The 11,401-nt window shown below is 43.1% G+C and overlaps 2 protein-coding genes across 3 annotated transcripts in view; both read right to left on the bottom strand.

The window, feature by feature from the left end:
* LOC139055868 (neprilysin-2-like) overlaps positions 1-11,401 on the bottom strand; it is a 131,979-nt gene that overhangs the window by 115,238 nt on the left and 5,340 nt on the right. The gene's annotated exons all lie outside the window — the stretch shown is intronic.
* Positions 85-10,800, bottom strand: LOC135900855 (putative nuclease HARBI1). Its single transcript, XM_070533441.1, has 6 exons — positions 10,663-10,800; positions 9,090-9,131; positions 6,247-6,447; positions 1,323-3,594; positions 1,090-1,231; positions 85-587 (listed from the first exon to the last, which is right to left on the bottom strand). Exons 4-6 carry the CDS (start codon positions 1,857-1,859, stop codon positions 85-87), a joined length of 1,182 nt encoding a protein of 393 aa, XP_070389542.1. The 5' UTR covers positions 1,860-3,594; positions 6,247-6,447; positions 9,090-9,131; positions 10,663-10,800.

Below are 11,401 nucleotides of genomic sequence, written 5' to 3'. Positions count from 1 at the left end.
TGGGAAATCTGTCTGCAATTTGACAGCATGAAATGCACAATGCAATTTTTCGGCACATGTTATGCTACAACTGTGTGCATGCACCTAGCGATGCTGACGCTGCTGTTGACGTCGCAGCTGCCGCCGAACACTTCTCAGGTACTGTATGTGCTGCGCACGGGTTGTCCCAAACATTCCAATCACAGAGTCACGGACGGCCCGGCCTCTCAAATAATTCATTCTCGACCCTGTGTTTCGGGGCAGACCTTGCGGAATGGGGTCGTCATTACCGCAGAGCTCAGTACTACTACTGCTGCTGCTGTCGTCATCGCTGTCATCATCGCCCGAGTCTATGTTGCCCTCAGACAGGCGAAGGTTGTGCAACACAGCACATGCCGCGACAATGTTGGCTGCACGTTCCGGCTCGTAGAGGAGGGTGCGATATCGCTGAAGACAGCGGAAACGGCTCTTTAAGAGCCCAATGCACCTCTCCACTACGGAACGCATGGCGCCATGTGCTGTGTTGTACTGCCCCTCGGCTGTCTGCGCTGGAGGATGGACAGGAACTGGGGTCAGGAGCCACGGCTCCAAGGGGTAGCCACTGTCACCTGCACGAAGATGGAAATAGTACATTGAGTACTCCTCTGACGAGAGGCAAGTTGTAAACTTAGGAAATCTACAGAAGGCTCCAGAAGTGAATCCCAAGTAAAAGCATGAGTTGAGCATGTCCATACCCGACACAAACGGTTAACAAATTTACAAGTGCACTACTCGGTGCCTGCCACAAGCAGAAGAAATCAACACTTGTTGGTACTATCAATGACAGTAGTAGCAGTAGCAGCACTAATGTTTGTTCATTTCTTCTGCTTCTGGCAGGCACTGGGTGTAGTAGCAGCACGAATACGTATTGCTTTCATCTGCTCCTTGCAAGCACATAATGTGCTTGTAACTTAACACTTCGAACATTGAGAATGGTGGCAGTCACAATGGTGACTTCATTTTTTTTCCCGACTTATGTGCTTGTAATTTGGTTAAAAGTTTGGGTTGGAGCGGACACGGCGTTCTGCGCTACTGAAGCGTGACTGCGCCAAAAAAGGTGTTTCGCCTCACCGAGTAGGTATTCTCCGGGATTCACGATGCGGCCCGCTTGAAACCGCCGGCGCAACCATGTCGTGCGCCAGACAAAAGCGTCGTGGTCCGACCCCGGTCGCAGAGGGTCCACGGCCAAGATTTTCATGTCCGCATCGCAGATCTGGTAAAACGTAAACAGAGAAAGTGCCCGATGACATGAGCAACATTACTGTCAAAAAGGATCGGCACCAGAAAACGTGAGGTTTACTTACGAACATGCAGTTCAGGGCGTAGTATCCCTTGCGGCACATGAACGCAGCCTTGCGCTCGCCCTTCGGTGCGACAATAGCTACGAGGCTGCCGTCGACGCATCCTATGACACCGGGGATAGCACCGCGCCGAAGAAAGCCTTCCTTTACGGCTGCCTTTTCCTCGGCCGCCTTAGGAAAATGCACCCACTTGTTGCGCGCCCCGGCCTTCACAAGAGCCTCTGCCACCCGTCGCACGCACTGGCTCACTGTCGACTGCGACACACGAATCGTCTCCTCGCTCCCAACGGACGCTTGGAAGCTCCCAGTGGCAAAAAAGCGCAGCGCACACAACACCTTCCGCTCCACCGACAGTCCCGTCGCTCGCTCCGCTTCTAGTTCCCCCGCCAGTTCCTCGCACAACAACCGCACCGTTCCCTTCGAGAGTCGAAAATGCCGTCGAAAATGGTCATCCGGCATGTCAAACGCGTCGTCTGGCTCTCCGTGTTCACGTCGGCGACGGCGAAGAGCCACGGCCATAGCAATCAGAGGGGCGGCCATTTTTGTTATGCCTTCGGAAACGACCCTGCCTCTGGCCGTGCCAAATATCCGTGCCTTTCGCTCCGCATAATGAGTGCGTCAACGTCACGATGACGATTACAGTTTTTGCGGGTTCCTGACGTCGCGTGATTGACAGACAAAATGGGCGCGGCCCGGTCATTTTCGACCAATGGCTGCTCAGTGATGGCGGAAAAACGCATAAAAAAAGTAATAGAATTCCTACAAAATAGCACCCCAGGACACTTTGTTCCCTGCTTCCTGGAGCCCAATGATGATGCAAGTAGAAAACACCTTCATAATTAGTACTGAAAACCTACATGAGCATGAACAAATTCTTGTGGTGTTGTTTGCTACCACTGTTTCAGAGCCGGAACATGCTCATCTATGAAAGTCCTATGTGCCATGTTCAGTCTGATGTGGTCAGACACCATTGGCGACCACTTTTTGCGTTCATGTTAAAAAAATACGAGTTGAAACTGCAGTTCCAGCGCTTGACGTCACCTGCCTTCATAATGACAAAAAAGGCAGTCAGTTTGTTGAGTAGTTTTTGTGGCTAATTATATTAACAATCTTTCCTTTCTAGATGACATGGCTTCACATATTTATGCTATATTTATGCTGCATGTGTGATCCACAAATGAACATTATGAAAAATAATATATCGCATTTAAAGAATAATACCTTTTTGTTACTTGTCACATGCATAGCAGACATATAGGGCTGTGTAATGATGGGTGACATATACTTTTGTGCCAACCACCAAAGCTAATTTGTTTACCTTCAACACGAAGCTTTTTGCAAAAAATTTGAACTTTACAGTTTTTTTAGCTGATGAACTGAACCTCCAAGTCTTGAAATATTTTGCTGCTATCCCAAGTCAATCCGTCTAATCTTATATTTATTTTGTGCCTTCTGTATTTCCCTACATTAGAAGAAAATTCAAACTTAGCAAATTTCGGCAGTCACACCACTTCAGTCTCTTGACATGAACACCATCTGAATATCTGGATCATACAATTTCCCTTTCAAAAGAAACGTGTATCAGTGCTTTCTAGCTTAGCTGGGCAAGAACAACAAATTTTTGCCAAAATTCAAAAAACTTTTTGCGAAGGAAAATAAATGGGGAGCAAGAGTTCGCAGCTTCAACTATATCTATGATGGTCAAAAAACGCTGGTTGGTTGCCCTAGAATGAATCAAGTGTATGTATTAAAGCAAATTTTCTCATTGTACCTACTCAAAATCATGCAAACTTGAAATCGTTGGCCATAATGGAACACTTCTTGACAAAATTGGGTAGCTTGGCATGAAATGACTCAAGATACTTAAAAAATATATTAATAAGGAAGCACTATCCTTACTGGAACCATATCAAAAACTAACATAAAAATGTAGTGAACTATAACAAAGCAAAGCACTTGTATTCTGGATTGAGCAATCCAATGTGGGCTTCTCAGGAGACTAGCATAATCAACATAAATAAAATTAACATAAAAATGTCAAGGCATAGAAAGACACAACATTTGTATGCTCACTTGAGAAATCCAAATTGTGCCCTTCAGAAGACATAACATAACAAAACATAAAAATGACGAGATTTACAAAAGCACAACACTTGTGTTTTGGTTTGAGCTGTCCAACTCGGGCTCTTCAGAGGCTATTGGTCCCATGCGAGAAGCGAGGCCAGTTCTTTACATAGGGCATGTTGGTACCCAGGAAATTTGCGACACATGAAGCCTGCAAAGACAAGAAGCCAGAACAAGTTTTAAAAAGCAACTTCCACATGCAAAAGAATGGCACGCAATATGCCCTCGTTATAATGAAATTTATTTATGCATTTGTGTTGCTTTATTCCAACTTTCCACGGCTACAGCTTTACAGCACGACCATTTAAATTTATTCAATGTGGCACAGGACTCCACTAAGTGTCAAATGCAGGAAAGGGCAAAGAGGAACAAGACACTAGCAAAATAACTTTATGAATATCCTCAATGTCGAAGATGTGAACTTTCCTGGCTGAGAAACAAAATGGTGAAAAATATTCACGTTCATAAATAAACCTGAACTGACAACTAAAATTATTTGTAATTTTTATAATTAAAGTGTGCAGCACTTCACTGTGCTTTTCCACGCTCCAAATACAATACTGTCATGTCACTAGAAGTGTGGCTTCATTTGATGTTAAGTTTATGAGTTCACATGCAATCCAAATGTACTTCTAGCCTTACAATGACTTAGGACTTTCTACATTAAAGGAAACACTGCTTACAGCAAAGTATATTTTATGCCTCAACAACTGAATGACTGTTACAATGAGGATTCCGTGTAGTTGTGCACCAAGCTGCTTAGCATGACACATGCAGAATGTGACAGATACGAAGAAATACTGTCTTTTAAGAGCCACATGCCATAGGACTGACTTCTTTAACTCTTTTAGGGTTTACTGCCGTACATCTGTGGATGTGACGGAACGTTTTGAAAAAATTAGCCTTTTCAGAACAGTGTTGCCTGGCATCCCACTGCAGGTGCTGCAACCGTCTGAGACTTCTAGAAAATATTCGTATAGTGCTGTCGCTCCTTGGGTTTCTCCAAAACTGATTTTTCACTTAGCTCCTTGGTGTCTGTCATTGCAGTTATTCGGGAGTGTTGCCCCAAGTTTTTGTAAGTTTCATTACACAAAAAAATTATGCTGCTTTATCCTGCATAAAAAATAAAACACATAAAACTGCAAATAGTGAATGGGTATTGCCACTTTATTGTTACTTAAAAAATTATTTACCAGTTTATTTTCTCGGAAAGTCACTGTGAAGAACTCAAATCTGCAATAAAAATATTAAGGATGCACGAAAAGCGATTTTTGAGACTGAACCGAATAATGCCAGAAGCAAATCAAATATTGAATAGCTTCTGAATAATGAACAGATGATATCACAATTAATGTAAGATGGGGTTCACATCCTAGTATTCTTAAAGTTAGCAAGTTTCTGTCATTGTTATGTTATGAAGAGCTGTTTATTAAAAGCACAAATGGAGCAGCACAAAGTTTCTTCACATGCACAGGACTCTTCAGTAAGCATAAATGATTGCTGTACAGCCTCTAAAGTACACCTACCTAAGTAATGTAGCCTGGTCTGCTATTCTTACAAGTTCATACGTTTTATGTCTATACTACGTTATTGGAGGTGAAAATTTACCGTACTTTGGCTCAAATTGGTGTTTCGACATATTAGAATACTCGCATTTACAAATAGTGACCATTCAGACTAAATTGAATAGGACACTATTCAATTCGGAAGTTTTGAGTATTTGCACACCACAAAAATATATATAACTCCTAAATTAGGCGTATTTCTCCCCAAAATGTGATCCTCAATGGGCTAAACAAGGGCGACAGAAAAGCCCATTCATCTTTTTGATAAATTTAAGCCCATAATCTACTTGGCAATGGTTCATAATAACCCTGTTAACAGGTAGGTGAAGTAAGGAAGCAGGAAACAATTCTAACAATTTCAGAATGTGAGCAGTGGACATGTGCGATGGTCTGTAAGAAGCTTTATATATTATGCCCCAAGAGCCTATTCTCAATTTATTGAAATATATGGGGAAAAGCCACATAAATATTTTTTCATACCTTAGAATACAAAGTGATAAAGTGCATGTTAATAAAGACGAGTCATAGGTTAGGTGCTTAGAATGAGTAAGCGTCCACTAAACATAGTACTGTTGAAAGTGAAGCTGGCAACTCTGTCCCTGTTGTTTCTTTGATTGAAACAACCAAAAGAAAATTGCCACACCACTCAGGTTCCCTCTGCTGAAAGGCTGCTGTCTGGCATCACATGGACCTCCTTCAAAATAGGAGCAACTTTAATTCGTTGTGGTCTGTTTAAATTGGTGAAACTACTGTTTCACATCTCGGAACCTGGAGAGCTGTTTTGATTTCTGCAATTTGGTGAACGTGCTCCTGTTCGAGCTGAGCAGTAACCACACTTGAGCATAGCTTCTCAGCAATTCGTGCATTAGAACAACACTTTCAGGCTACTTAAACATGTCCTCCATGCTAATAGATTTGGAGCGAGCTTCACAGACAACTATTCCTTGCAATGACAGTCCAGTAGCACTGCTGATGCACAAATGCGGCTCCTTTTATGTGGTGGAGCCGCTAAACACTTTCAGCAGTGAAGGCAGCTTTTAAATTTTAGAAGCATTTGAGTATGGCGGCATTAAGCACTTAAGATCATATGAACAGCCATTCCAAATGGTAGGCTATTGTAGCACACAACTGCACGCACGGGCTACTTGAAAGTAATTTGTTGTGCCATTGGCAAGTTCATAACTTTAGAAAAAAATGTGAACGTAAACATGCAACCGGAAAGGATATATGATACTTGCCTATAACAGTACTGACCCTGGTGGGTTCAAGAGCCTCTTTTGCCCCTTGGTGTTCCAAAGCCCAAATGGCCCATGAGCTCCTCCTCTGTAAACACATGGTGAAGCAGGGCCCTTGCAAACTTTCCAGGTCCACCATGGCAGGCCATGGTAAGCTGTGCCAGGATAACCTTCTCAATGTGCGCTCCTACAACCTATGTGAACCTGCACGTTTAAGTAAATGTTAGCAAAACAGTTTTAAGCCTTTCAAGCACATTCACACAACAGCCCTACTGCAAATAAATTACAAAAGTACCTGTTGCAAATCTGGAATGCTAAACTTGACTTCTTACTAGCTTCTTATGCTGTCTAGATGCCACATGTTTCAGCAAAATAATCCAGCACAAACAAGAATAATAAACCAAAGCATCCAAACATCTAGTACTTGAAAAAGGGGAGTACCAGCAAAACACAAATGACACGCACACAAGGAAACAGCATTAGACCCGGACAGACGTTGGGATAGACCAGCGTCCGTCCCTGTCTAACGCCTTTTCAGTGTGTGTGCGTCCTTTGTTTTGCTGGTACCCCCCTTTTCAAGTTCATCAGCAACCCATTTTTCAAGTTGATCATGCACCAACTGGCCCAAAAGCTTGCGCTAATGCACATCTAGTACTATTTATTGTGATTAGCATTCTTAGGATACTTCATATTTTCAGCTGTTTTCTCTATTTTCCCATCCATTAGTGTAAATGGGTAGCCCATGGTCTTATGGGGAGATTGGGCTGCTATGTTGAGTGAAGAGTTAAAAATCAACCGTCGGAACAGCTTGAGTGAGTGGGTATGCGAACCTGGGCATATGCCACTTTTCAATGAATCTCTTTCACGCTATCTTGGGCAACTGCTGCTGCTTGTGTTGGCAAGCAGCATTAGGAGCTCGAAGAGGGACATGATTGTCGATCATTACTAAGATTACCACTACACATCACGTTCGCTTGCTGTGCTCCAGACGTAATATGCGAGATTCCACTCCACTGTATGAAATGTACATAAGCCGCAAGGACAGTATGTGCCAACCACCACCTCAATTAATCGACTCGCAAAGCACAGGCTCCACAAGATCACGGAGTGAACTCAGAAGTTTGTGGACAGTTAGTTGATGTCCATGTCAGGGACCTCTAGGGAAACTCGGTCATTTCCTCGATGTGCATCATGGTGCCGTCACACACTGTATTACAATTCTGTCTGTCTCGTACCACCGTTCTCATAGTCATCACGTATCACCACAATTCAAAATATAGACACTTATATCTACTGTTTATTTAATCTTTATGGAGAATACTTTAAGCATGAGTTTTTGCAGAGATCATGAATTCTACAGCTTAAAGGAGCACTAAAATAAACATAAAATTAATCAAATTCTGCCGTTTTAAGAGCCAAAACCACAGTATGATGTTTAGGCACGCCATAGTGGAGAACTCTGGATTAATTTTTACCAAATCAGGCTGCAAGGTACATGGGCAGTTCTGTATTTCACCTACATCAAAATGCGGTTGTTTGATCCTGTGACCTCGTGCTTAGCGGCACTGTGCCAACACCCCTAAGCAACTACGGCATGAAAGCACTTAAGAGAAAAAATATTTTAGATGTATCTGTAAATGACCTTCCTACAATTCAAGAGATTCACTCGTACCGTGACAAGAGGCTGAGTAAACTGTAAAAGCAGCAAGAGGAAAGATTGGTGGCAGTGCTGCTTTGAAGTTACCACACCAGCTTGCTGTGACGTCATGGATTTTGATGATGTCTGTTCAGGCGTAGAAATTTTTTTTACAAATAAATATGTTCATCGTATTCCAAAAACCCAAAATAAAAGCGTCAGCAACATTTACAGAACCAATACAGCCCAAGTTTGAAAAAATACTTGGAATCCATGATGTGACAATGAAGTGTCAGCACGAGCATTTTAGGGCGATACTCAGGAAATTGAACTTTGAGCTTTATTTTCTGTAATAATCAAGCAACTACGAAGAAATTTACACAAGTAGATATTTAAAACGATGCTTTATTTTAAATTCATTTAGGGTATCATTGGTGTCCCCTTAATACAAAACAAGGAATGCACTTGGCTGCGTAATAAGTTAACATGCATCACTGGTTCTCATTAAGGTAGGATTATCAGTATAGCAAAGGGCATGCACTGGCTGCTCTAGAGGGGAGCCCTACCACTTCCCGTCAACCTCCCTGTTTCCGATTTCTTTATGAGCAGTGATGCAATTTCTGTATCTTAACGAGACAATGCCAAGGAGGTTCGAGCCATGCTGGCTACAGTATGTGGTGACCGGCACTTCACACCGTCCAGCTCGGCATCAATCTTATTGGAATTTGGCCTTGAAATGCAGAAAGCCCCGATCATTGCTCGTTCTTCAGGCAACTTTCTCAATGGGTGCTGCTGTTCTGGTTTCACACCTCTAGCAGCACATTGCTGTATGACATAGGTCATAATACCTTCTTTTTAATAAAATTAGAAAGATGTGCACTTATGTAGATCACTAATGTCCACACTAAGTTTCTGAACGCCCCTCTCATATCAGGCATATACACTGAAAAAGGCACATTCTGCGTTTAATATGTTCACAAGTGATAGTGACATTCACTCCCAGTCCCGGTGCAGTTGCAAAGTCTTTAAGCGTAGTTCTTAAAGGCACCATGTCTCCTAATGAAGAGACTCTGCACCAATTGATCACTGTAGCAAATGCCTTGCAGTTGCATCAGCAATGTTGTTTTTTTCTGCTTCCTGCAATACATGTTCACGCTATCACTGTATTTGATCATGGTGACGCTACAGAATGGATGGCCAAAGAATTCACCTTCACCATTCCAGCTGGGGCATCTCCCAGCTCATTTTGAATCTGAAAAAAGATGTCAGTATTAAAATGTGAAGCAACGATGCAGCAAAAGCAACAATCAAAAGAGCTACATGGACGATTAGGCTGACCTAAATGGACGGATACAAATGACCAGTCATTGAATACACTAAAGTGTGGCCGCTCTTGCCAATGGCAGTGTGAGCTTGTCAAATTATTTATTTCACATTCCTCTACTTATTTTAAAAATTATTTCCACACACCTACTCAACTGTTATGGCCACATATTAAAGGCAGCTCCTTCATATAAAACCACAGTGTTACATTCTTTTACTCCCCGTCTACCTGATGCTACTGAAGTTTTGCTTACTCTCAAAGAAAGAATTTCACAGAACTGCTCTTTCGACAAAGAATTATTCCAAGCTTCTGGCAAAGCGTCATCATTAAGTTCACAACGATGCGCTCCCCTTTCAATCTGTTCACTCTATAGTGCGCGGATTCAAAGCAAAAATAACTTTTCGACATAACTAGCTACTTCTATGGCCACAAGAAACAATGCTAATTATTGATGTTTATGTTGCCGATAACGTATACATGCCGCCTCGAAACACAGTGGGAAGACAAGGCAGATATTCCAGGCATCTCTTTCCTTTACCGATTTAAAAACTTTGTTAAATCAATCAGTTACTGAAGTGCGAAAAGCTGCAATTTCACGAAATTACATTATTTTGAATGTTGTAGGACCTGGAGTGCCATGAAATCTGCCTTTCCGTGAATGCAAAGAGCGCCTACGCGAAGCCGTTTGGGCGAAGCACCCGATGGCGTCGAATGGAGAAGATGAAAAAAGAAAGTTGAATGCACGCGAACTGGTAGAAAACAAAACACACGTGGTTGGCAAGGCGTATAACTCGATGATTTCGCAGCACTCTGTGGCATCACTCCTATTGTAGCTCACGTATCACATAGAATGGCATGTACACCCTTAAAATTCTTTATTATTATTGCGCGACAGTCTCCTCTATGTTTTCCGATCGCACGAACATCAGCCGCGCGGCGTGTCAGGTAGTGGCCTTGAAGCACCGCGGAGTCACTCGATCCTGAAGGGAACAGCGCAACAGAATACACTTTCGCCGTTCCCACCGCCCTCCCCCCCCCTCCGTAATTACAAGCTTGCCCACACGCCTTGTACTAGCGTGGCGCAAACGAAATATCTTCGATTACAGTACAGATCGGATGGTTTCACGTCGCATTGTTTCGCGCTCATTAATAACGCAAACTTAATCGGTGCTCGAACACCGTATCAGAAATCATGGCGTACAACATGCTCTGTCTTAGCTGGCACCAAATAGCTGCTTTACGTCTCCACAAGCGGAGTGTAAAGTTAAACCAGCACAAAACTCCATGTTATGTACCACAAAGCTGATGCTGTACAACCAATTCTTGCAACGGAAGGATAGTACTAGGAATGAAAACTAGAAAAGAGGCGCGCGGAAGACGCGCACAAGCGCTGAAATAATTCCCGCGCTTCCGTTCACCACGTCGCAATGGACGAACAAGGGGAATTCGAAACACTCACTCACTGCCGCTGAGTCGGAGGCGATCATGGCGATCTTCGAGGCAACAAGCCCATAATATAGCGAGCAACACGCAGGAATACTCCAAACATGTCACAGTGAAGCACACAAAGAACGCAGAAACCTCAGGAAGCTCTCAAGCAAAAGGCCTGCACGTACTCGCCGGAATGCGCCAAGCATCAACAGCGCAGACGCGCAATCATACATGTATACTTATACAAATACACGCTTACATTGTCATAAATTGTACCATTTCATAACAAATTTGGTAATGTCATGTTATTACTGGACTATTGTTGCAATTTGCAAGTGCATGAAAGTTTTTGGCTTCGCTTCTTTGATGAACTATTTTCTTCAGCGCAGTAACTCAGTGCGCCGGCTGGAGCTAATGGCATGCGCTGGAAAAGGCGCCAAATTCAAACATCGCAAACGCCGTGCTAATTTGTGCGCTCACAGTTTTCGTCGTTTGGATTTAAAAAAAAACGTAATGCGTGCCGCAACCATGTGAACTCAACTATTGACCAGAAAAGTACAGAAACGTCGCTGTTTGTGCTTATGTCGACATCATGGCAAACTGCAGGCAGTCTGTCGTCCAATTATTTAGGCATTTGTGCCTGTGCTTCTGCGCTGTTCGATTTGTCACCGAGAACGTATAGCAGCGCAGATTGTGCTTGGTGGCCGAGCAGATTCCCAACACATTCGCCAGCGCCCCGTCTAGGTCACAGAACAGAATTTGGCCTC

Source organism: Dermacentor albipictus, chromosome 2 (assembly GCF_038994185.2).
Source record: "Dermacentor albipictus isolate Rhodes 1998 colony chromosome 2, USDA_Dalb.pri_finalv2, whole genome shotgun sequence".
Lineage (NCBI taxonomy): Eukaryota > Metazoa > Arthropoda > Arachnida > Ixodida > Ixodidae > Dermacentor > Dermacentor albipictus.
Note: the sequence above shows the minus strand (reverse complement) of the source record. Positions and strands in the feature narration are given on the sequence as shown.

Coding starts and splice junctions, on each gene's coding strand:
- LOC135900855 (XM_070533441.1), bottom strand. CDS start 1,859: ATGGCCGCCCCTCTGATTGCTATGGCCGTGGCTCTTCGCCGTCGCCGA. Junction 1,232..1,322: donor ACGCCCTGAACTGCATGTTC/GTAAGTAAACCT, acceptor ACGTTTTACCAG/ATCTGCGATGCGGACATGAA. Junction 588..1,089: donor TCCCGGAGAATACCTACTCG/GTGAGGCGAAAC, acceptor ATCTTCGTGCAG/GTGACAGTGGCTACCCCTTG.